This window comes from Atractosteus spatula, chromosome 25, assembly GCF_055471065.1.
Source record: "Atractosteus spatula isolate fAtrSpa1 chromosome 25, fAtrSpa1.hap1, whole genome shotgun sequence".
NCBI classification, from domain to species: Eukaryota; Metazoa; Chordata; class Actinopteri; order Semionotiformes; family Lepisosteidae; genus Atractosteus; species Atractosteus spatula.
In genome coordinates this window covers 2,139,748-2,165,886 of record NC_142730.1, presented here as the reverse complement: position 1 = coordinate 2,165,886, position 26,139 = coordinate 2,139,748, and the positions used below count along the sequence as shown (strand labels likewise).

Below are 26,139 nucleotides of genomic sequence, written 5' to 3'. Positions count from 1 at the left end.
GAGGGACAGGGCAGCTGTCCAGCACACAGAGAGAGAGACACAGTGGGAGGGACAGGGCAGCTGTCCAGCACACAGAGAGACACAGTGGGAGGGACGGGGACACAGATGACACTGTACCTGGGCCAGCTCCTGGAGGGCCTGTGTGTTGCCCCTCTCCCTCTGCTCCAGGCTGTGCACAGCACTCTGGGAGAAAGCCCGGGGGCGGGTCAGCTGACTGGGGGGGCCGTCGCCCACAACCCTCTCGCCCCCGCCCACCACCCCATGCCCCGCCTTCAGCTCCGCCCCCAGAGTCACTGACTGGGGCTCTGTGAGGAGACAGAAACAGAGTCAGCCACGCCCCTTGACCCACACCACACCCACTCCCCAGCCCCCAGACTCCTGACCACACCCACACCACACCCCCTCGCTCCAAACCCCCACACCACACCCACTCCCCACCACCTCTCCAAACCCCCACACCCACTCTCCATCAAACCCCACACCACACCCACTCCCCAGCAGCCCCTCGCTCCAAACCCCCACACCCCCGACCACACCCACACCCCACCCCCTCTCCAAATATCCACACCCCCGACCAAACCCACTCCCCACCCCCTCTCCAAACCCCACACCCACTCCCCACCCCCTCTCCAAACCCCACACCCACTCCCCACCACACCCCATCCTCCCACACCCACTCCCCAGCAGCCCCTCCCACACCACACCCCCACACCCCCACACTCCCCAGCAGCCCCCACTGCCCCCTCACCTGTGGTCTCAGACATGCTCCTCTCTCGGGGCTCCTTGCCCCCCGGTCCCCCCAGACCCCCCTTCCCCTCCGAGCTGGACTTCTTCCTGTCCTTGTTGCACCACTTCCAGTCGGGGTGCGCCTTGAAGTGCGCCTCCTTCACCTGAGGGGCAGAGCGGGGACACCAGACGTTACCTTCAAGATCTCGGGGCGAAGATCCCTTCCGCAGTCCCCTGTCTTGGGGTGTGCCCTGTCTCTGGGCGCGTCAGCATTCCCCAATCCTGGGGAGTCCCCTGTAATGGGGTACGTCCTCCGTCCCCTGTCTCGGGGTGTGCTTTATCTCGGGGTTCGCCCTCAGTCCCCTGTCTCGGGGCGCGGCCCCAGTCCCCTGTCTCGGGGTGTGCTTTATCCCAGGGCGCGCCCCCAGTCCCACCTGGAAGGCGAGGTCGTGGTACTTCTGCTTCTCCTTGTGGCCCAGCGCGTACCACCACTCGCCCAGGATCTTGCTGACCGTGCGGTTGTCCTGGTTGGGGTGCCGCTGGTGCACCAGGGCGCGGTGCCGCTTGCTGAAGATCATGAAGGCGTTCATGGGCCGGCGGATGTGGTCCTTCTCCCGCTGCAGGGGGACAGGGGGACAGCAGGGCGGTCAGCCTCGGGGGGACAGGGGGACAGCAGGGCGGTCAGCCTCGGGGGGACGGGGATGGTCAGTCTTGGGGGGGGGGGGGGGACAGCAGGCGGTCAATCTCGGGGGGGGGCGGGGGACAGAGGGTGGTCACTCTCAGGGGGACAACAGGCAGTCAGTTAGTGGGGGACAGGGGGTCAGTCTGGGGGGACAAGGTCAAAGTTGAGGGACGGGGGTCAGTCTGGGAGGACGGCATCAGTGTTGGACTGGTGCACCCCGCACTCTCTCACCTTGCCTGGGCTGCTCTTGTCACTGTCCTTGGGCAGAGCGCTGAGAGACTGGGTGCGCCTCTTCACCGGAGACACAGACAGAGGGGGTTCTGGGGCGACACTGGGAAAGAAACTGCAGAGAGAGATAGGAGGGGTAGAGCAGGGAGAGAGAAGGGTGTTTATATTTACTCCTGGGACACAATAACACACACTGGTGCTCCTGTCACTGTGGGACGTCCCTCTGAGCCTCGCTCTCTTGCCATTGACACAGGGTGACAACAGACCCCAGGCAGGCAGGCTCAAGAAACTATCCTGTCCAGGTGGGGGGACAGGGGCTGGTCTCTCTGTGGTCAGAGACACAAACGGAGACTCACGGGTCATCGACGTCACTCTCCGTCTCACTGTCCACCCTCTCCCTCTCCGGCTCCCTCTCTGGAGGCGGGTCCTCAGCTGGGGGTGGAGGGCGAGTGGGCGACACCCTTTCCAGCGTAGGGGGGCCAACACCTCCATCACTCATGGACACCACACTGCACTGGGAGTCTGAGAGAGAGAGGGGTTAATACAGACACTGACTGGACACTCCAGTACATGAACACTGCACTGAGAGAGAGAGGGGTTAATACAGACACACTGACTGGACACTCCAGTACATTAACACTGCACTGAGAGAGAGAGGGGTTAATACAGACACACTGACTGGACACTCCAGTACATTAACACTGCACTGAGAGAGAGAGGGGTTAATACAGACACACTGACTGGACACTCCAGTACATTAACACTGCACTGAGAGAGAGAGGGGTTAATACAGACACACTGACTGGACACTCCAGTACATTAACACTGCACTGAGAGAGAGAGAGGGGTTAATACAGACACACTGACTGGACACTCCAGTACATTAACACTGCACTGAGAGAGAGAGGGGTTAATACAGACACACTGACTGGACACTCCAGTACATTAACACTGCACTGAGAGAGAGGGGTTAATACAGACACACTGACTGGACACTCCAGTACATTAACACTGCACTGAGAGAGAGAGGGGTTAATACAGACACACTGACTGGACACTCCAGTACATTAACACTGCACTGAGAGAGAGAGGGGTTAATACAGACACACTGACTGGACACTCCAGTACATTAACACTGCACTGAGAGAGAGGGGTTAATACAGACACACTGACTGGACACTCCAGTACATTAACACTGCACTGAGAGAGAGGGGTTAATACAGACACACTGACTGGACACTCCAGTACATTAACACTGCACTGAGAGAGAGGGGTTAATACAGACACACTGACTGGACACTCCAGTACATTAACACTGCACTGAGAGAGAGAGGAGTTAATACAGACACACTGACTGGACACTACAGTACATCGAGAGTTAATATTAATTTTATAAGCCAGATGCAGCATTAAGACTGCACTCCATGCAGAAGAAAATACAGTTAGTTGTGAAAACACACTCGCTAATAGCTGCTGCTGTTTGAGTCACTGATCCATGTATCCTGTCCACTCTCACCTCTGCTCTGATTGGCTGGTTGGGCATGACTGACAGGCTGTTGGCCCTCGGAAGACTGGACAGTAGAATCTGATTGGCTAGGAGCCAGGAAAGGGACCAATGAGTGCCAAGGAAAAACAGGCACTGACCTGGGCTCCACATTCGTCCACACTGCCAAAAAAGAGAGAGGGGTTAATAGGCACATTGACTGACTGGACACTCCAGTACATTAACACTGCACTGAGAGAGAGAGGGGTTAATACAGACACACTGACTGGACACTCCAGTACATTAACACTCCACTGAGAGAGAGAGGGATTAATACAGACACACTGACTGAACACTACAGTATACAACGATGGGCATTTTAATACAATCGTCATGGAGTGTTAATGTGAAGATACAGATGAGCTGGACTGAGTGTCTCTACAGTTACCCTACAGCTCTGATGATGATGAAGGAGTGTTAGTGTGAAGATACAGATGAGCTGGACTGAGTGTCTTTACAGTGACTCTACAGCTCTGATGAAGATGAAGGAGTGTTAGTGTGAAGATACAGATGAGCTGGACTGAGTGTCTCTACAGTTACTCTACAGCTCTGATGATGATGAAGGAGTGTTAGTGTGAAGATACAGATGAGCTGGACTGAGTGTCTCTACAGTTACCCTACAGCTCTGATGATGATGAAGGAGTGTTAGTGTGAAGATACAGATGAGCTGGACTGAGTGTCTCTACAGTTACTCTACAGCACTGATGATGATGAAGGAGTGTTAGTGTGCAGATACAGATGAGCTGGACTGAGTGTCTCTACAGTTACTCTACAGCTCTGATGATGATGAAGGAGTGTTAGTGTGAAGATTCAGATGAGCTGGACTGAGTGTCTCTACAGTTACTCTACAGCTCTGATGATGATGATGATGGAGTGTTAATGTGAAGGGTCTTCATTTTTTATTGATCTTATGGTGATGGTGTGAACACAACTGTTTTATTCCACGGTAAAGGGGCGAAATATTTACAGTGGATTCTGCTGCTTTCAAAACACATCTTACAAACAGACAATTTCCGGACCACATCAACCAGGAGAGACATTCACAGGACACAGCAGCACCATCAGAAAAGGCAGATTCCATCGGGGTCAGTGGAGTCTTACAGTTAATATCTAACCCCGCTCACAGTCAAGTCTGGAACTGTCTTAACAGACATAATAAACAACATACTAACCGAACATACTCAAGCCCTGCCACACAAACGGTGGGCTTTCTGATGAAAACATTGTTGAGCGTCCAACGATATACAGTCCTTTTTCGTTTAGCGATCAACAAGAACGAACGTTAAGACGTCCCTTTAGGAGGAGGAAAATAGTCCCTGGGCGGAACACGTTATTGGGTATTGATCATCAGCATCCGATCCTCGGCTATCGACCCGCAATGAACCGCTCAGCTATCCGCCACGGAGGTTTACATCTGTTTCAGGGGCAAAAGAAACAGGCGATGCACTGCTCTCTGGTCGCTCAAACGCCGGTCGACATTCTTAAAATACAACATTTCCTTCTCCGAGAAATCCACTTTTCCTGGCGCCCGTGCTCCCAGGGTCTCCAAAAGGCCATGTGTTGGCTCTTCCTGAAAGCCGAGCGGGTGTCGTCACTGCGGGGCCTCTGCGCAGTTAGGTAACCGTCAATCACCCTCCGCACCGCACCGAAAAACGGATTAAATGCGCCATGAACTGCACGATGCCGTCGGCCTCGGTGGTCGGGCCGAATCCGGGACCACCTTACCGGTCTCACTGCCTCAACCCCCGGGTAGTTTTCAGGGTCTGTTCCCCCTTTCCCCTGTTTGTTTACATCTCCAGAGCGCAGCGGGGCGGGAGGGGTTAAGTAGGCCTCTGCCTCATCCCCGGCTTCGCCTGCTGCCGCGCACCGGGCGGCGCCTGCGCATCCCCCGGCCCGCTCCGACCGCACACTACGGAAACGATGGGCTGCACAACCTTCCCGAGGGGGGGGGAATTAAAGCACCCCAATTGAAATATCGTATTTTATTAAAGATTTGATCACCCGCGCCAGCGTCCTTGTCCGCAAGGGCTCAATTTCGTAAAACACCCGCAAAAGAGCGGTCTATTTGATTAAGAGGGAGGGGTATTTTTAACACAGTCTTTCAGCATCTACTGCAACGTATGGGGCCCTCAGTGACGTTTTTTCATGCCAGCAGCCGTCACAGAGCTAGCATGCCCGTGGAAAAAAAAAAAGAGAGAGAGGGGCTCATTTCTGACAGCAAAGAAACAGACTTGCTTCCACAAAACGAGCCGGACGCCTCCCGCGTCCGACAGGCAGCGGCACCGGGTTCAGGCGAGCCTGCCTGCCTTCCTCTGGGCTCCGAAGCCCAGTGGCAGGTGTCCCCTGCCTACCTGTCCTGCACACGGTAAAGAGGCTGACTTGGGTACAAGCCTGGCACCTCGACACTGCGACTACCTCCCTTACAACCAGCCTGGACCCCTGACAAAGGATAAGTTGTTTTCTTCTTCTTTTTTTTTTTGTTTCTTTGTTTTGCTTTGGTTTTCCGAGTTCTGAAATTTAGTTGCACGACACACGACCAGGACCAAGACTCTCGGCCCACCGACACCCCCACACCCACACACACACGCTGGGCCAATGCACGACTTCCCCGACGACGTTGGAGGTGTCGCGTCCAAACAAGGGTCCGATCTGCTGCTGCCGCCGCCGGCCGGGGGGGGGGGTCCCCGGACAGACCCCTCCGCTGACGGAAGAGGCCGGAAACCCGACACCGGGGCCCGGGAGAGACCCAGGGCAGGGCCGAGCCCTGAAGCTGGCGCGCCGCCCTGGCCCTCTGCGTGCCGGGCTGCTCTCTAGCTAGCCTGGCAGCCGGGCCGTCACAGGCACCGGAGAAACAGTCTGTCGAGGCCGAAAAGCGTCAGACCGCCGCCGGCCCCTGCGAGAGAGGAGGAGGAGGAGGAGGAGGAGGAGCAGTACCAGCACCGGGGTCAGCTGCCCTCACGCTTCGCACCCGCACGCCAGGTGCGTGCACACCTCTCACCTGCGCCCGGCCAGGTGCGTGCACACACACACACACACGCACACCTTCCCGGCGACAGCCAGCCGGGGCTACCGCGCTCGCTCGGCACCCCCGCCTGCCTACGGAGCAGCGACCGCAGCCCCCATGGGCAGCCCGCCCCCGGCCGCAGAGCCTTCACCGGCGGCCGCACATGCCTGCTCCCCGAAGCCGACTCACCGCGCTACTCGCCCGGGGACAGGACTGAAACGCCACCCCCGCCCTCCTCTCGCCGTGCACACACACACACGCCGCCTCCGCCACCGGCTCGGACCCGCAGCTCAGCTCGGCTCGGACCCGCCGGCCCGTCCCCCTCCCTCCCTCCGCCGGACTCCTCCTCGGCCGCCCCTCCCGGCGGGGAAGAGCGCCCCCGGGAGCAGAGGCTTGTCGGGACCGCCGACCGCTCCAGCCCACCCCTCCACCCGAACACGGCACCGCGACGCGCCTCCGGTCACGGCTCGGCTCGGCTCAGCTCCGCGCAGGCCCGGCCGGCAGCAGGGGAGGCGCACAATCCAGGTACTGCGAACGACGAAGCTGGGCTCCCCAGTTCCTGGCACAGAGACCTCGCCGCGTCTTCGTAGTAAAAAGTCGTTGTATCACAACATCATTCACTCGACTCGATTCTTCCCCCAGATCCTTGTCTCTCTCTCTCTCTCGCTCCCCCGGTGTAACCCCCCCCCTTCTCTCTCCCTGAGTCAGAGGCAGCGGCCTCGCCCGGCCCCGCCCCCGCCGTCCTTCGCTGCACAAGCCCGGCTCTCCCATTGGCTCACGGCCGCGCCCTTAACGCGACGTCACCCGCCGCCGCTGCCGCCGATTGGACAAGCGGGGCTGTGGAATGTCAGTCATATGCAAATCCCATTCTGCGCGGTTCTGGGGCTTCTATTGGTCGAAGCCGGAGCGGGGGGGGGTGGGGGGTTGGAATCTGACAGGGGTTCGGAATATGCAAATCAATCGGACAGCGCTCCAAGGGTGTGGCTCGCTCATTGGCTGACGTGTTACTGGGCCCCATTGTGACATCACAGCCAGCGCCCGGCCATTGGCCCGCAAGGCGACAATCTGACCAGGAAACGGGAAAAGGAGGGGCGGCTAACGCTCCTAATCCTCCTAATCCCACCCACCCCGCGGCTCCCTATTGGGCCTCACGGCACCCAACACAAGGGAGACTGACAAGGCCGTGGCCCAATAGCGACCGGGACAGGGACAGGAGAGGCGGGGCATCCAGTCGCAAGGCGGGGGGGTGCAGTACAGGGAAGGACCGCTGGGGGCAGGGGCGGCGCTGTCCCCACATGAAAACAGCCCTGCGCTAGGGAGACGCTGCGCACAGACTGGGCAGACTGGGCTGGGCTCCACTACCACGCACGTACACTCTTAACCCGTGCTGCTCGTCTCTGCACCACAGTCCGACACACCCGCGCTGCTCTGTCCTAGTCTGCGCGAATTCAGTATTACATTCAAACCAGCGTTATCAATGTAAATTAATGTCCAGTCATGTATTGTCACCGGTACTGTCTTAGTTGTTTCAACATGGCCATGCCAATAAAGTCCTCTGAATTTGAATATGAACCTTGCTGCTGCTACTATAGCGATGCACTACAGTACATCATCACCTTATCACAGTTTAATACAGTATATACCTCCGTTTACCACACTGTGTTAATGTACTACAGTATATACTGCGGTTTAGTATTGTGTGGTACATTATATACCTCAGTTTACTACAGTGTGTTATAGTACACTACAGTCTATACTGCGGTTTACCACAGTGTGTAATAGAGTAGCACAGTTTACTACAGTGTGTTATAGTGTACTACAGTATATACTGCAGTTTACCACAGTGTGTAATAGAGTACCTCAGTTAACTATAATGTGTTATAGTGTATTACAGTATATACCACAGTTTACTACAGTTATAGTGTACTAGTTTATAAAACAGTTCACCACAGTGTCTTTTTAGTGTATTACAGAATATACTAGTTTATACTACAGTTTACCACAGTGTATTATGTATTACAGAACATACTACAGTTTATACTACAGTTTACTACAGTGTGTTACAGTGTATTACAGAACATACTACAGTTTACTACAGTATGTTACAGTGTATTACAGAATATACTACAGTTTACTACAGTGTGTTACAGTCTAATACAGTATATACCACAGTTTAGTACAATTTTCTATAGTGTACTACAAGATATACCAGAGTTTACTGCAGTGTGTCACATTATACTGCAGTATATGACAGCTGAGCGGTCAGCCAGTTTGTACAGAAGCACAGGATGATGCAGTATCATCGTGTTACACAGTGTCCCCACACACTCCCACACTCACAGTCTGTTCACCAACACCATCCCACTGCCCACTCACACCACACACACACACAGGGAGCTGAGCCACTGTCCCACCACAAGAACTGACCACACACTGCACAGACTGTCTCTGTCCTGAGCCACTGTCCCACCACAAGACCTGACCACATACTGCACAGACTGTCTGTCCTGAGCCACTGTCCCACCACAAGTCCTGACCACACACAGCGCAGACTGTCCAGTCAGTCTCTGTCCTGAGCCACTGTCCCACCACAAGTCCTGACCACACACTGCACAGACTGTCTCTGTCCTGAGCCACTGTCCCACCACAAGTACTGACCACACACTGCACAGGCTGTCTCTGTCCTGAGCCACTGTCCCACCACAAGTACTGACCACACACTACACAGACTGTCTGCCCTGAGCCACTGACCACCACAAGTACTGACCACACACTGCACAGACTGTCTCTGTCCTGAGCCACTGTCCCACCACAAGAACTGACCACACACTGCACAGACTGTCTGTCCTGAGCCACTGTCCCACCACAAGTACTGACCAAACACAGCGCAGACTGTCTGCCCTGAGCCACTGACCCGCCACAAGTCCTGACCACACACAGCGCAGACTGTCCAGTCAGTCTCTGTCCTGAGCCACTGTCCCACCACAAGTACTGACCACACACTGCACAGACTGTCTCTGTCCTGAGCCACTGACCGCCACAAGTACTGACCACACACTGCACAGACTGTCTCTGTCCTGAGCCACTGTCCCACCACAAGAACTGACCACACACTGCACAGACTGTGTCTCTGTCCTGAGCCACTGTCCCACCACAAGAACTGACCACACACTGCACAGACTGTCTCTGTCCTGAGCCACTGTCCCACCACAAGTCCTGACCACACACTGCACAGACTGTCTCTGTCCTGAGCCACTGTCCCACCACAAGTCCTGACCACACACAGCGCAGACTGTCTCTGTCCTGAGCCACTGTCCCACCACAAGTACTGACCACACACTGCACAGACTGTCTCTGTCCTGAGGCACTGTCCCACCACAAGTCCTGACCAAACACAGCGCAGACTGTCTGCCCTGAGCCACTGACCCGCCACAAGTCCTGACCACACACAGCGCAGACTGTCCAGTCAGTCTCTGTCCTGAGCCACTGTCCCACCACAAGTACTGACCACACACTGCACAGACTGTCTCTGTCCTGAGCCACTGACCGCCACAAGTACTGACCACACACTGCACAGACTGTCTCTATCCTGAGCCACTGTCCCACCACAAGAACTGACCACACACTGCACAGACTGTGTCTCTGTCCTGAGCCACTGTCCCACCACAAGAACTGACCACACACTGCACAGACTGTCTCTGTCCTGAGCCACTGTCCCACCACAAGTCCTGACCACACACTGCACAGACTGTCTCTGTCCTGAGCCACTGTCCCACCACAAGTCCTGACCACACACTGCACAGACTGTCTCTGTCCTGAGCCACTGTCCCACCACAAGTCCTGACCACACACAGCGCAGACTGTCTCTGTCCTGAGCCACTGTCCCACCACAAGTCCTGACCACACACTGCACAGACTGTCTCTGTCCTGAGCCACTGTCCCACCACAAGTCCTGACCACACACTGCACAGACTGTCTCTGTCCTGAGCCACTGTCCCACCACAAGTACTGACCACACACTGCACAGACTGTCTCTGTCCTGAGCCACTGTCCCACCACAAGAACTAACCACACACTGCACAGACTGTCTCTGTCCTGAGCCACTGTCCCACCACAAGAACTGACCACACACTGCACAGACTGTCTGTCCTGAGCCACTGTCCCACCACAAGTCCTGACCACACACAGCGCAGAGAGGCACAGCGGAGGGGGAAGGAGAGAATAAAAATAGATGGAGAGTCATTCCATGGAAAGAGAGAGCAGGGGGTGGGAAACGGGGATTCTGTGGGAAGGAAGGGTGGAGACGTCTGCTGGGGAGCAGGGCCAAGCAACAGAGCAGAGAAGAACAAAAGAAAAAGAGACAGACAGGGACAGAGACAGACAGGGACAGACAGGGAGAGAGACATGGAGAGAAAAGAAAGCATAGACACTCTCACTCTCATTCCACACACTCTCTCACTCCACACACACACACTCTCACTCCACACACTCACTCCACACACACACTCTCACTCCACACACACACTCTCACTCCACACACACACACTCTCACTCCACACACTCACTCCACACACACACACACTCTCACTCCACACACCCACCCTCTCACTCCACACACTCTCTCACTCCACACACACACTCTCACTCCACACACACTCTCACTCCACACACACACTCTCACTCCACACACTCTCTCACTCCACACACACACTCTCACTCCACACACACTCTCACTCCACACACACACTCTCACTCCACACACACACTCTCACTCCACACACTCTCACTCCACACACCCACTCTCACTCCACACACACACACTCTCACTCCACACACTCTCACTCCACACACACACTCTCACTCCACACACTCTCTCACTCCACACACTCTCTCACTCCACACACACACTCTCACTCCACACACTCTCACTCCACACACACTCACTCCACACACACACTCTCACTCCACACACACACTCTCACTCCACACACACACTCTCACTCCACACACACTCTCACTCCACACACACACTCTCACTCCACACACTCTCTCACTCCACACACACACTCTCACTCCACACACTCTCACTCCACACACACACACTCTCACTCCACACACTCTCACTCCACACACACACTCTCACTCCACACACTCTCTCATTCCACACACACACTCTCTCACTCCACACACTCTCACTCCACACACTCTCACTCTCACTCCACACCCTCTCACTCCACACACACACACTCCACACACTCTCACTCCACACACTCTCACTCCACACACACACACTCTCTCACTCCACACACTCTCACTCCACACACTCTCACTCTCACTCCACACCCTCTCACTCCACACACTCTCACTCCACACACACACACACTCTCACTCCACACACACACTCCACACACACGCACTCTCACTCCACACACCCACTCTCTCACTCCACACACACACACTCCACACACACACACACACTCTCACTCCACACACACACTCCAAACACACACTCCACACACACACACACACACTCTCACTCCACACACCCACTCTCTCACTCCACACACTCTCACTCTCACTCCACACACTCTCACTCCACACACACACTCCCTGTTACTCAGTGCAAGTGTCTGCTGCTCCTCCCCTCCTCTCTCCCACTTTCTGCTCTCTACCTCACAGACTGTCACAACCTCATCAACCACCAGAGGGCACCTGGAACACACAGACAGTACTGAGGGAGAAACAGAATTACTGGAGTGTCCAGTCAGTGTGTCTGTATTAACCCCTCTCTCTCAGTGCAGTGTTAATGTACTGGAGTGTCCAGTCAGTGTGTCTGTATTAACCCCTCTCTCTCTCAGTGCAGTGTTAATGTACTGGAGTGTCCAGTCAGTGTGTCTGTATTAACCCCTCTCTCTCTCAGGGCAGTGTTAATGTACTGGAGTGTCCAGTCAGTGTGTCTGTATTAACCCCTCTCTCTCTCAGTGCAGTGTTAATGTACTGGAGTGTCCAGTCAGTGTGTCTGTATTAACCCCTCTCTCTCTCAGTGCAGTGTTAATGTACTGGAGTGTCCAGTCAGTGTGTCTGTATTAACCCCTCTCTCTCTCAGTGCAGTGTTAATGTACTGGAGTGTCCAGTCAGTGTGTCTGTATTAACCCCTCTCTCTCTCAGTGCAGTGTTAATGTACTGGAGTGTCCAGTCAGTGTGTCTGTATTAACCCCTCTCTCTCAGTGCAGTGTTAATGTACTGGAGTGTCCAGTCAGTGTGTCTGTATTAACCCCTCTCTCTCTCAGTGCAGTGTTAATGTACTGGAGTGTCCAGTCAGTGTGTCTGTATTAACCCCTCTCTCTCTCAGTGCAGTGTTAATGTACTGGAGTGTCCAGTCAGTGTGTCTGTATTAACCCCCCTCTCTCTCTCAGTGCAGTGTTAATGTACTGGAGTGTCCAGTCAGTGTGTCTGTATTAACCCCTCTCTCTCTCAGTGCGGTGTTAATGTACTGGAGTGTCCAGTCAGTGTGTCTGTATTAACCCCTCTCTCTCTCAGTGCGGTGTTAATGTACTGGAGTGTCCAGTCAGTGTGTCTTTATTAACCCCTCTCTCTCTCAGTGCGGTGTTAATGTACTGGAGTGTCCAGTCAGTGTGTCTTTATTAACCCCTCTCTCTCTCAGTGCAGTGTTAATGTACTGGAGTGTCCAGTCAGTGTGTCTGTATTAACCCCTCTCTCTCAGTGCAGTGTTAATGTACTGGAGTGTCCAGTCAGTGTGTCTGTATTAACCCCCCTCTCTCTCTCAGTGCAGTGTTAATGTACTGGAGTGTCCAGTCAGTGTGTCTGTATTAACCCCTCTCTCTCAGTGCAGTGTTAATGTACTGGAGTGTCCAGTCAGTGTGTCTGTATTAACCCCTCTCTCTCAGTGCAGTGTTAATGTACTGGAGTGTCCAGTCAGTGTGTCTGTATTAACCCCTCTCTCTCAGTGCAGTGTTAATGTACTGGAGTGTCCAGTCAGTGTGTCTGTATTAACCCCTCTCTCTCTCAGTGCAGTGTTAATGTACTGGAGTGTCCAGTCAGTGTGTCTGTATTAACCCCTCTCTCTCTCAGTGCAGTGTTAATGTACTGGAGTGTCCAGTCAGTGTGTCTGTATTAACCCCTCTCTCTCTGTGGCTCCTCTCTGTCTTACTCACTCTCTCCCATGTCTCTCTCTTTCTGTTTCTGTCTAATTAAAACACCACCCACTCATGTCTTGTCCTCATGCTTCACTGTTGCCATGGCAACACCAGTCTGTGACCACTTGTGTCACAGAGGGCTCTCATGTCACTATAGCAACAGATAGCCACCCGCTGTCAAGCTGCAATGTCTGTCTGTCCATCTGTATGTGTCAGACTGTTAGTCTGTCTGACTGTGTCAGAGTGACAAAGTGTCCATCTGTCTGTGTCGGACTGTCAGCCTGTGTCTGTGTCAGTGAGTCAGTCAGTCTGTCTGTGTCAGTGAGTCAGTCGGTCTGTCTGTGTCAGTGAGTCAGTCGGTCAGTTTGTGTTAGTGAGTCAGTCGGTCAGTCTGTGTCAGTCAGTCAGTCTGTCTGTCTGTGTCAGTGAGTCAGTCGGTCAGTCTGTGTTAGTGAGTCAGTCTGCATGTGTCCCAGAGGATCTGGGGATCAGATCACTACAAGCTAGCAGAGCTGCTGGGCCTGAGAGTCCTATTACCTCGCTGTCAGCTTGTGCAGGTGATGCTGTCCCGGGTTCAAGTCACCCCTGAGGAGACATACTTTGCACACGCCCCCACCAGAGGGCGCTCACGCCCTGCGGCTCAGCCTCATGCTGTGGTGGGGGGGGGGAGACGAGAGAGCGAGAGACGCAGCTGGAGGAATATTCTGAGCATCGTCCACAAGAACACCCCCCCCACAGCGTGGACTGAACGAGAGAGACGTGTGCAGAGCCTTGAAACCTCGTATACAACACCCTGCCCCCAGAACTACTCTGCCTGCCCAGTGTTACAGGTAGAGACACAGCCCTTATAGAGTCAGGATACTCATCTCCCCACAGTCTGGAGCAGAGAGCTTTAAAGGAGCCCCAGTCTCACTGTGATCTGTTTCAGTGTTACAGGTAGAGACACAGCCCTTATAGAGTCAGGATACTCATCTCCCTGCAGTCTGGAGCAGAGAGCTTTAAAGGAGCCCCAGTCTCACTGTGACCTGTGTCAGTGTTACAGGTAGAGACACAGCCCTTATAGAGTCAGGAGACTCATCTCCCCACAGTCTGGAGCAGAGAGCTTTAAAGGAGCCCCAGTCTCACTGTGACCTGTGTCAGTGTTACAGGTAGAGACACAGCCCTTACAGAGTCAGGATACTCATCTCCCTGCAGTCTGGAGCAGAGAGCTTTAAAGGAGCCCCAGTCTCACTGTGATCTGTGTCAGTGTTACAGGTAGAGACACAGCCCTTATAGAGTCAGGATACTCATCTCCCTGCAGTCTGGAGCAGAGAGCTTTAAAGGAGCCCCAGTCTCACTGTGACCTGTGTCAGTGTTACAGGTAGAGACACAGCCCTTATAGAGTCAGGAGACTCATCTCCCCACAGTCTGGAGCAGAGAGCTTTAAAGGAGCCCCAGTCTCACTGTGACCTGTGTCAGTGTTACAGGTAGAGACACAGCCCTTACAGAGTCAGGATACTCATCTCCCTGCAGTCTGGAGCAGAGAGCTTTAAAGGAGCCCCAGTCTCACTGTGATCTGTGTCAGTGTTACAGGTAGAGACACAGCCCTTATAGAGTCAGGATACTCATCTCCCTGCAGTCTGGAGCAGAGAGCTTTAAAGGAGCCCCAGTCTCACTGTGACCTGTGTCAGTGCTACAGGGAGAGACACAGCCCTTATAGAGTCAGGATACTCATCTCCCTGCAGTCTGGAGCAGAGAGCTTTAAAGGAGCCCCAGTCTCACTGTGACCTGTGTCAGTGTTACAGGTAGAGACACAGATAGAGAGAAATGCACTGATATAGACACAAATCTGCATATAGAAAGACATAAATCTTTCGAAAATGGTGTATCGGCAAGTGTGTGCACACGTGTGTGTGTGTGCGTGAGTGTTTGTGGGATTGCCATGGAAACTACAGTCACACAATAGCAAAGCCTCACGCACTCTTTCCGGAGTTCAGAGTGAATGACGCACTCTCTCCCTCCCTCTCTTTTTCTCACACTCCCTCCTACACCAGCAGTTTCTTTTATACAAGCAAAATGTTCTGTCACATCTCCTCCCTCTTTCTGCTGTATCTCTCCTTTCACTACACTGACAGAGCAGTCTGAGAGTCTCCAGGCTGGACTGGACTGACTGGACTGGGAGCTGGATTAGTGATTCACTGGGATTATAATCAGACTCACTGACACTGACAGAGCAGTCTGAGAGTCTCCAGGCTGGACTGGACTGACTGGACTGGGAGCTGGATTAGTGATTCACTGGGATTATAATCAGACTCACTGACACCGACAGAGCAGTCTGAGAGTCTCCAGGCTGGACTGGACTGACTGGACTGGGAGCTGGATTAGTGATTCACTGGGATTATAATCAGACTCACACTGACACTGACAGAGCAGTCTGAGACTCTCCAGGCTGGACTGGACTGACTGGACTGGGAGCTGGATTAGTGATTCACTGGGATTATAATCAGACTCACTGACACCGACAGAGCTGTCTGAGACTCTCCAGGCTGGACTGACTGGGCTGAGCTGAGCTGAGCTGAGCTGAGCTGAGCTTTGTGTGTGGAAGGTGACTCACTGTGAGTGGCAGGAGAAGTGACTGTGCCCATCTGTTAACTGCTGTCCTTCCTCTCCTCTCCCTGCCTCCTCTCCCTCCTGCCCTCTCACCTCCCCTCTCTCTGCCTCCCTCTCCTCCTCTCCCCTCCAGATACACTGGAGCACAACACACACAGAGCTACACAACCCCCCCAGACTACAGACTCACACACACACATACACAACACCCCAGACTGCAGACTCACACACACAGCTACACAGCTCCCCAGACTGCAGACTCACACACACAAACACAACCCCCCAGACTGCAGACACACACATATACACAACCCCCCAGACTGCAGACACACACACATACACAACCCCCCAGACTGCAGACACACACACATACACAACTACACAACGCCCCCAGACTGCAGACACACATACAGCTATACAATCACTCCAGACTGCAGACACACACAGCTATACAACCCCCCAGACTGTAGACTCACACACACACATACACAACGCCCCAGACTGCAGACACACACACATATACAACGCCCCAGACTGCAGACACACACAGCTACACAACCCCCCCCAGACTGCAGAGTCACACACGGCTACACAACCCCCCAGACTGCAGAGTCACACAGCTCCAGAACCGGACCCCCGCAGGACTCACCGGTGCCGGGCCGGCCCATGACGATGTCCCTGCGGGGCGTGGGGTGCGGCGCCTCTGCGGGCACGATGACGGGCAGCAGGGCGGTGGGGGCGGGGTGGCAGGGCACCGGCTGCAGGGGCGCCCCGAACGCGGCGCCCCCCCTGTCCCGCGAGCCCTGGCCGGAGGAGGCGGCCGTGGCCGAGCCCAGCGGGCCGGCGGGCCCAGAGTCCGCCGAGGAAGAGGAGGAGGAGTAGGTGGGCGAGGAAGAGACCAGGACGATGGCGGAGCCGGGCGCGCTGTGGGCGATCAGGATGGCGCCGTTGGCCGCCGCCGCCGCCGCGTTGATGGGCACGGGCACCTGGATGCCTGGCTTGCCAGCCTGGCTGGTGGGGTCCTTGGGGCGGCCCGGTCCGGCGGGCCCACCCCCGGCGCCGCCGGGCCTGCCCGCGCCCCGGCCCCCCCCGCCCAGCGCCAGCGGCTTCTCGGTGAACTTGGCCAGCGGCACCTCGGGGTTCCGCACGATGACCGGCGAGTCGCGCAGGGCCTGCTGGGAGGCGGAGGGCGGCACGGCCACCACCCTGCGCACCACGGGGTCGGAGGTCACGGGCGACACCAGCAGCGGGGGCGGCGAGGAGGAGGGCGTGGAGGAGGAGGAGGAGGAGGACGGGGGCAGGCTGAGCGGCCCCCCCCGCGGCCGGGGGAAGGGCAGGGGGGCGCCGCCCAGCGCCGAGGGGGGCGACAGCACCCTGAACGTGGCCGGGTCGCCCCCCGCAGGGTCCAGGGCCTCGCTCTTGGGGTACTCCAGGCCGGCGGCGGAGCCGGAGCCGGGCGTGGGCGGCCCGCAGGCGGCCGGGTTCGAGCCCGGCCCGTGGCCCTCCGGCTTCCTCTTGCTGGGGCTCATGGGCACGGTGAAGGTCAGGCTGGTCTGGAAGGAGGGCAGGATGCCCGAGGGGTGCCGCTCGCGCTCGCCGGGCGTCTGCGGGGTGCCCAGCTTGGGGGTGCCGGCCCCCGTGCCGCTCTGGTGCCGGTGGCGGCGTGGGGGGGGCAGCACCGGCGAGGCGGTGATGGGGCTGAAGTTGGCAGGCCGGAAGCCGAAGAGCGGCGAGGGCGAGGGCGAGGGGGCGGGCGAGAAGGGCGACTGCGTGGACACGGGCGAGAAGGAGGGGGTGCCGGAGCGCGAGCTGCCCAGGGACACCAGCATGGTGGCGGCCTCGCACTCGTCGAAGTCGAAGCGCGACAGGTCCTGCGCCAGCAGGGCGGCGCCGGCGGCGGCGGCGGCAGCGGCGGGCGAGGGCAGCACCAGGCGGGGGCGCGACTCCCCGCGCGAGCTGGCCTCGCTGCTCTCCCGCGACGTCTCGTCCCACTCGAAGTCGGCGCTCATCCGGCCGCGGCCCAGGTCCGAGGGCGTGACGGTGCCCGAGCTGCTGCCGCCGCCGCCCCCGCCGCGCTCGCGGTCCGCCGCGCCGCCGCCGCCCTCCATCTCCTTGGTGCGCATGGACAGGTGGCGCGAGCAGTACCCGCGGCGCTGCGACTCCTTCATGCAGCCGTCCCGCGAGCACAGCCGCCGCCACTGCTTGCCGTTGAACTTCTTGCGGATGCCGTTGGGCGTGCACACCACGTCGCCCTTCTTGTACTTCTGCTGCGCCGCCGTCAGGGGCGTCCGCGAGCGCGGCGAGGAGGAGGAGGAGGAGGTTGAGCCCGAGCCGCCCGCGTGCTTGTCCAGCGGGAGGAGGCCGCCGCCGCCGCCGCCGCCGCCCCCGGCCCGCCCACTCCCAGCGCCGGGGGCGGGGCTGGGGGCGGGGCCTGGGCCGGGGGCGGGGCCGGGGGCGGAGGCGGGCGGCGGCGGCGGCGGCGGCGCGTGCTGCGGGTGCGAGAGGGGCTGCTGGGCCGCGCCCAGCGCCTCGTGGTCCGGGAAGGCGCGGGCGAGGACGGGCGAGGGCCCCATGCTGGCCAGCGGGGTCAGGGCCGGGGTGCCGCCGGGGCCGAAGCCGGGCGCGGCGTGGTACCCGGGGGGCTTGGAGAGGAGGGGCCGGGGCGGCGGCGGCGCCTTGCCCCCGCCCAGCGCCAGCGGGGCGGCCATGCTGAGGCGCGTCACCTCCACGTCCTCCTCCGGCGCCGCGGCCCGCCTGCCGCCGGCGCCCAGGCTCAGCACGGGCCCCTCGGCCTTCACCAGGGGGCGCCCGGCGGCGGAGGGCAGCCCGTAGCCCCGCGGCGCGGCCCCCAGCGCCAGCCCGCTGCTCAGGGCGCAGACCTCCTTCTCCACCTCCATGTCCTCGCGGCGCTCGCGCTCCTGCCGCGCCCGCGCCCGCGCCCCCGGCACGCCCCCGGCGCCCGCGCGCTGCAGCCCGTCCCAGGCGGGCAGCAGGAGCCGCAGGCTCTGCCGGGACACCCAGACGGACTCGGCCCTGGCGCCGTCGGCGCCGTCCGCCGGCCCTGCGCCCGCGCCGCGGAAGGTGACCCGGTAGGGGAAGGACACGGCGGGGTGCGGGTCGAACTGCGACACCACCCCCTCCCGGTACAGCTGCGCCCCCTCCTCCGCGGCCCCGCCCCCGCCCCCCAGGGGCACGCACACCCTGGTTCCCACGGCGACCGGCGCGGCCCCCGGAGGCGGGGCGTCCAGGATCAGCTCTGCCTCCCCGCCGCCGCCCCCCGCCGCCGCCGCCTGGGGCCCCCCGTCCGGGAAGGGGTAGAAGCGGGGTCTCCTCTCGCCGAACACCTGCACCTCCAGCAGGCGGCTCTGCCCGCACGCCTGCTGCACCAGCCCCGCCCGGAAGAGGCCGGCGCCGGGGGGGGAGCGGGGGCGCCCCTCCTCGCTCCCGCGCACCAGCACGCGCTGGCCGGCCAGCTCCTGCAGCAGGGCCTCGGGGCGCCGGGCCGGCGGGGGCGGGGGGGCCCTGCTCGGGGGCTCCCGGGGGGCCGCGGGGGCCGCCGTCGCCTCCGCCAGCTCCAGGTCGGCCGAGTGCTCGCTGGCCGTGTCGGTGGAGGAGGAGCGGACGGAGCTGGGGGCGCCCTCGCCCTCCCCGGCTCGCTCTCCCTCGGGCCCCGCCTCCCTCTCCTGCCCCCCCGAAGGCCCCGGGGCCCCTGGGGCCTCGCCGCCGTTGTCGCCGCCGCTGTTGCTGTCCGGGTCGCTGCTGGCGGGGGCGGCGGCGGGCGCGGGGGCGCCGGCGCAGTGCTCGGACGTGTACTTCTTCTTGGGCACCTTGGCCTTGAAGGTGGCCGTCTTGCGGCTGGCCGGAGGGGTGCTGTTGCTGTGCGCGCCGCTGGGGGCCGCGCCGGCGGTGCTGTCCGCGGCCCGCCTCCCGCCCTCCTCCTTCCCACAGTCCCCCTCCCCGGCTGGCCGCTCTGCTTCCTCCCCGGCCCGGTCTCTGTGTCCCCCCAGAGGCCCCTCCCCCTCCGGGACTCCGCCCCCGCCCCTCCTCATTGGCTCTCCCTGGGAGTGGGCGGGGCTCGCCCCCGCCTGTCTCCGCGGCGACGGCGTCTCTGCCCGCCCCTCGCCGCCGTCTCTCGTCCTGTCCCTCCTCTCGGGCTCCACGTCCGTCGCCGCCGCCCGTCTCTTCCCGCCTTTCGCCCGGGTGGAGGGGGGAGAGCGGCCGCCCTGCGTCTTCATCCTCTTCATCGCCTCCAACGCCTCGCTGGTGTTAGAAAACTCTTCTCCTCCCTCCTCCTGGTTTCTTATCTCATTTGTGTTTCCGTTTCTGTGTGATCTGTCCTTTTTCCCCGTTTGTCCTCCTCAGGCTTCCCTCTCGTCTCTCCTGCTCGTCCTTGTGGGGGATTTACAGACTCTGAAGGAGAGAGAGAACAATTAACGCCATTAATATCCAGCAGTCAACATGGCTGAGACCCTACACACCACCACACAAACAGAGAGCTTTAAAGGAGCCCCAGTCTCACTGTGACCTGTGTCAGTGTTGCAGGTAGAGACACAGCCCTTATAGATTCAGGATACTCATCTCCCTGCAGTCTGAAGCAGAGAGCTTTAAAGGAGCCCCAGTCTCACTGTGACCTGTGTCAGTGTTACAGGTAGAGACGGGGTTACAGATATGAATGTATATACTAATATTTAAAGAGTTCTATAGTCTGTGCTCAGGTTTTAATGTGTTAATTCTCTGAATACAGTTTGCTCTTGAACTTACCCTGTGTTTATAAGGGGCCTTATTTGTATCTGAGCCTCTCTATGAACATCACTGTCAAGATCTGTGTGTCAGTGTGTGTATGTTCCTGTGTCTGTGGGTATGTTTCTGTGCTGATGTGTTTATCTGTCTGTCTATGTGTGTGTGCCTGTTTGTGAGTACATGCCCATGAATGTGTGTGTCGTGTCCACAGCTCTCCGGAGAGGCGGGGAAATTCTGTACTTGACAACTGAGCTCTGGGGTTTTTCTTTCTTCTTCTGATTAACTGTTTTGCTGCCGTGGCAATCGCACAACAGCCCACACTTCCTGTCGGTTAGGGCGACATCACTTCCTGTGTGCTGCTGTCTGCTCAGCGCCTCTCTGCTCCCTCTGTACCTGGCCCTGGGTCTCTGTTTCGTTTCCTCCTCTCCCTTCCCCTGCGTCTCGACCCTCCAGTCCTCCGTCTCGATAAAACTGAATCAGCTCCTCCTTCATCCCAAATCCGCTCACACAACTCTCCAACTGAATCAGGACCAAACGGACACCACTGGGTCAACGACAGTGCCGGTTACCCTGATCATGACTTGACAAACTGCCTGACCCACTTACACACAGCCACTACATCAATCAGTACGTCAGTGTGAGACAGCAAGTTCTACCATCTCACTGCACCGTAGTGTACATGTACGTCCTGTATTTACTGCAGGAACAGCTCCAGCAGTGTCAGTACTGTGATCAGTGCAGTATTAACTGTATTTACTGCAGGAACAGCTCCAGTAGTGTCAGTGTCAGTACTGTGACCAGTGCAGTATTAACTGTATGTACTACAGGAACAGCTCCAGCAGTGTCAGTGTCAGTACTGTGACCAGTGCAGTATTAACTGTATTTACTGCAGGAACAGCTCCAGCAGTGTCAGTGTCAGTACTGTGATCAGTGCAGTATTAACTGTATTTACTGCAGGAACAGCTCCAGCAGTGTCAGTGACAGTACTGTGATCAGTGCAGTATTAACTGTATTTACTGCAGGAACAGCTCCAGCAGTGTCAGTGTCAGTGTCAGTACTGTGATCAGTGCAGTATTAACAGTATTTACTGCAGGAACAGCTCCAGCAGTGTCAGTGTCAGTACTGTGACCAGTGCAGTATTAACTGTATGTACTGCAGGAACAGCTCCAGCAGTGTCAGTGTCAGTACTGTGATCAGTGCAGTATTAACTGAATTTACTGCAGGAACAGCTCCAGCAGTGTCAGTGTCAGTACTGTGACCAGTGCAGTATTAACTGTATTTACTGCAGGAACAGCTCCAGCAGTGTCAGTACTGTGATCAGTGCAGTATTAACTGTATTTACTGCAGGAACAGGTCCAGCAGTGTCAGTGTCAGTACTGTGATCAGTGCAGTATTACTGTATTTACTGCAGGAACAGCTCCAGCAGTGTCAGTGTCAGTACTGTGATCAGTGCAGTATTAACTGTATTTACTGCAGGAACAGCTCCAGCAGTGTCAGTGTCAGTACTGTGATCAGTGCAGTATTAACTGTATGTACTGCAGGAACAGCTCCAGCAGTGTCAGTACTGTCATCAGTGCAGTATTAACTGTATTTACTGCAGGAACAGCTCCAGCAGTGTCAGTGTCAGTACTGTGATCAGTGCAGTATTAACTGTATTTACTGCAGGAACAGCTCCAGCAGTGTCAGTGTCAGTACTGTGACCAGTGCAGTATTAACTGAATTTACTGCAGGAACAGCTCCAGCAGTGTCAGTGTCAGTACTGTGACCAGTGCAGTATTAACTGTATTTACTGCAGAAACAGCTCCAGCAGTGTCAGTGACAGTACTGTGATCAGTGCAGTATTAACTGTATGTACTGCAGGAACAGCTCCAGCAGTGTCAGTGTCAGTACTGTCATCAGTGCAGTATTAACTGTATTTACTGCAGGAACAGCTCCAGCAGTGTCAGTGTCAGTACTGTGATCAGTGCAGTATTAACTGTATTTACTGCAGGAACAGCTCCAGCAGTGTCAGTGTCAGTACTGTGACCAGTGCAGAATTAACTGAATTTACTGCAGGAACAGCTCCAGCAGTGTCAGTGTCAGTACTGTGATCAGTGCAGTATTAACTGTATTTACTGCAGGAACAGCTCCAGCAGTGTCAGTGTCAGTACTGTCATCAGTGCAGTATTAACTGTATTTACTGCAGGAACAGCTCCAGCAGTGTCAGTGTCAGTGACAGTACTGTGACCAGTGCAGTATTAACTGTATTTACTGCAGGAACAGCTCCAGCAGTGTCAGTACTGTGACCAGTGCAGTATTAACAGTATTTACTGCAGGAACAGCTCCAGCAGTGTCAGTGTCAGTACTGTGATCAGTGCAGTATTAACTGTATTTACTGCAGGAACAGCTCCAGCAGTGTCAATGTCAGTACTGTGATCAGTGCAGTATTAACTGTATTTACTGCAGGAACAGCTCCAGCAGTGTCAGTGTCAGTACTGTGACCAGTGCAGTATTAACTGTATTTACTGCAGGAACAGCTCCAGCAGTGTCAGTGTCAGTGACAGTACTGTGATCAGTGCAGTATTAACTGCAGGAACAGCTCCAGCAGTGTCAGTGTCAGTACTGTGATCGGTGCAGTATTAACTGTATTTACTGCAGGAACAGCTCCAGCAGTGTCAGTGTCAGTGACAGTACTGTGATCGGTGCAGTATTAACTGTATTTACTGCAGGAACAGCTCCAGCAGTGTCAGTGTCAGTGACAGTACTGTGATCAGTGCAGTATTAACTGCAGGAACAGCTCCAGCAGTGTCAGTGTCAGTACTGTGATCGGTGCAGTATTAACTGTATTTACTGCAGGAACAGCTCCAGCAGTGTCAGTGTCAGTGACAGTACTGTGATCAGTGCAGTATTAACTGTATTTACTGCAGGAACAGCTCCAGCAGTGTCAGTGTCAGTACTGTGATCAGTGCAGTATTAACTGTATTTACTGCAGGAACAGCTCCAGCAGTGTCAGTGTCAGTGACAGTACTGTGATCAGTGCAGTATTAACTGCAGGAACAGCTCCAGCAGTGTCAGTGTCAGTACTGTGATCGGTGCAGTATTAACTGTATTTACTGCAGGAACAGCTCCAGCAGTGTCAGTGTCAGTACTGTGATCAGTGCAGTATTAACTGAATTTACTGCAGGAACAGCTCCAGCAGTGTCAGTGTCAGTGACAGTACTGTGATCAGTGCAGTATTAACTGTATTTACTGCAGGAACAGCTCCAGCAGTGTCAGTGTCAGTGACAGTACTGTGATCAGTGCAGTATTAACTGCAGGAACAGCTCCAGCAGTGTCAGTGTCAGTACTGTGATCGGTGCAGTATTAACTGTATTTACTGCAGGAACAGCTCCAGCAGTGTCAGTGTCAGTGACAGTACTGTGATCAGTGCAGTATTAACTGAATTTACTGCAGGAACAGCTCCAGCAGTGTCAGTGTCAGTGACAGTACTGTGATCAGTGCAGTATTAACTGTATTTACTGCAGGAACAGCTCCAGCAGTGTCAGTGTCAGTGACAGTACTGTGATCAGTGCAGTATTAACTGTATTTACTGCAGGAACAGCTCCAGCAGTGTCAGTGTCAGTGACAGTACTGTGATCAGTGCAGTATTAACTGTATGTACTGCAGGAACAGCTCCAGCAGTGTCAGTATCAGTGACAGTACTGTGACCAGTGCAGTATTAACTGCAGGAACAGCTCCAGCAGTGTCAGTGTCAGTACTGTGATCAGTGCAGTATTAACTGTATTTACTGCAGGAACAGCTCCAGCAGTGTCAGTGTCAGTGACAGTACTGTGATCAGTGCAGTATTAACTGCAGGAACAGCTCCAGCAGTGTCAGTGACAGGCCTGTGTGAAAACACTGTCCCTCAGTGAGGCCGGTAAATATTCTCGGAGGTCGGAGAGCCGTCTCAGACGCAGGATCAGATGACACACGATCTGACAGTGTGATTGAATCACGGAGTGAACGAGGGGACACGCGTGAGACCCAGTGAGACAGTGGAAACTCGGCGCGCCGGACCGAGGCTGGGACGTAGTAGTCGAAATAGCGGGGTAGTAGTACTGTAGTAGTTTCGTCAGTACCGGCTGTGACATCTTATCGCAAGCACGTCAGTCTTTGCAGAATAACAAATGCACTAACTGACAGCAGAGGGACATTATTAATGATTATTATTATTTCCAGTGACGTGTGCGGGGCGCTGCGTGCTGTCGCCCGACACCCTCGGCGCAGAGGTGCGAGCTGGCGGACAGGCGAAAGTTGTAATTATGACTGTTATGATGATGATGATGATGATTATTAGTGCAACTCGGCGCAAAAGACGTCAAGACGTGCAAACACGGCGCTAACTGCACAGACCTTGTCGGGGCATATCCCGACCCCGGCACTTGAAAGTTCAGGCTGTGGGAGTGACCCCCCCGGGACACACACACACACACACACACCTCCGCTGCCCTGACCCCCGGGCCCCCCAGACTCCTCGCGCACAGGGCGCGGGGAAGACCGTCTCCCCGCGCTGCCAGGCTGACACCCCAGTCCGCACTTACACACTCGCAGAGTCGCGTCTCGTCCGCAGGCACGGCTGGGGCCGCTCCGCACATCCCTGCGCCGCTACCGCAGCTCCCCTCCGCGGAACATGGTCCTCCAAAACAAACAAGTCGGCAAACACGGAAAATAACACCATCCGACCGACCAACCCCCCAAAAAACTATCTGGAGTCCCTTTTTACACTACAGTCACAAAATGGTGAATGAACCTCGAACAGCTGGCCCGACTAGCCAATCAGAATTCACTGACAGGTACAGTACCCAATGGGAGAGGCGGAAGGGGACAGGAGGGAGGGTTCCATTGGCGAAGTCGCCGTGACTGACAGGCGGGGCTGACCAATCGAAGGCGGGAACAAGCTTCATCACGGCCTCGGCCTCAAGTTTACAGTACCCAATCAGAAGACGCGAAGGCTTAGGAACAGCGAGTAGGCGGGAAGAGGGGCGGGATTACAAACTCGGCCGCCAATGGCAGCGGCCAGCGCCCCCCTGCCAGCCCCCCCGGGCGCTGTGCAGGTTTCCCACATTGGAGGAAGCAGGGCTCGCCCTCCGTGCCGCAGTGCACCACGGGAGTTGTAGTCCCACCGCAGCGGCGACTCCCTTCACGGTAACGGTCTTGGCCCTTCCTGGAAAACTACAAAGTCACCCCTGCACTTCCCAGAACTAGATCATTCCACTACAGCCCCGGCTACAGTCAATAGGACTGGTGGGGGGGGGAGGGGATGGGCGACGAAGAAACTTGAAAGCAAAAGTATTTTCTGAAAAAGTTGTGGTGTTGTCGCTGTCTTGTAGTAGGCGGAAGACGGAACGCCGGTGTGATTTCTTGATCTCAACTTTCAGAAATGCTCCCCACCCGTGCGCTCTGTCTCCTCCCTCCTCGTATCTCATTCTGCATATTTGCTGCCCTTGTTTTT

The 26,139-nt window shown here is 56.5% G+C and overlaps 1 protein-coding gene across 1 annotated transcript in view; it reads right to left on the bottom strand.

Moving 5' to 3' along the window:
* Positions 1 to 25,437, bottom strand: part of cicb (capicua transcriptional repressor b) — a 37,059-nt gene extending 11,622 nt beyond the window's left edge. Inside the window, exons 1-8 of the mRNA XM_088905368.1 lie at positions 25,229 to 25,437; positions 16,579 to 20,339; positions 3,153 to 3,302; positions 1,993 to 2,158; positions 1,640 to 1,751; positions 1,161 to 1,343; positions 749 to 890; positions 118 to 305 (exon numbers count right to left, since the gene is read on the bottom strand). Coding sequence (XP_088761494.1) covers positions 118 to 305; positions 749 to 890; positions 1,161 to 1,343; positions 1,640 to 1,751; positions 1,993 to 2,158; positions 3,153 to 3,302; positions 16,579 to 20,173 — 4,536 coding nt within the window. The 5' untranslated portion in view covers positions 20,174 to 20,339; positions 25,229 to 25,437. The remainder of the gene's footprint in view (positions 1 to 117; positions 306 to 748; positions 891 to 1,160; positions 1,344 to 1,639; positions 1,752 to 1,992; positions 2,159 to 3,152; positions 3,303 to 16,578; positions 20,340 to 25,228) is intronic.
* Positions 25,438 to 26,139: the final 702 nt, after the last annotated feature.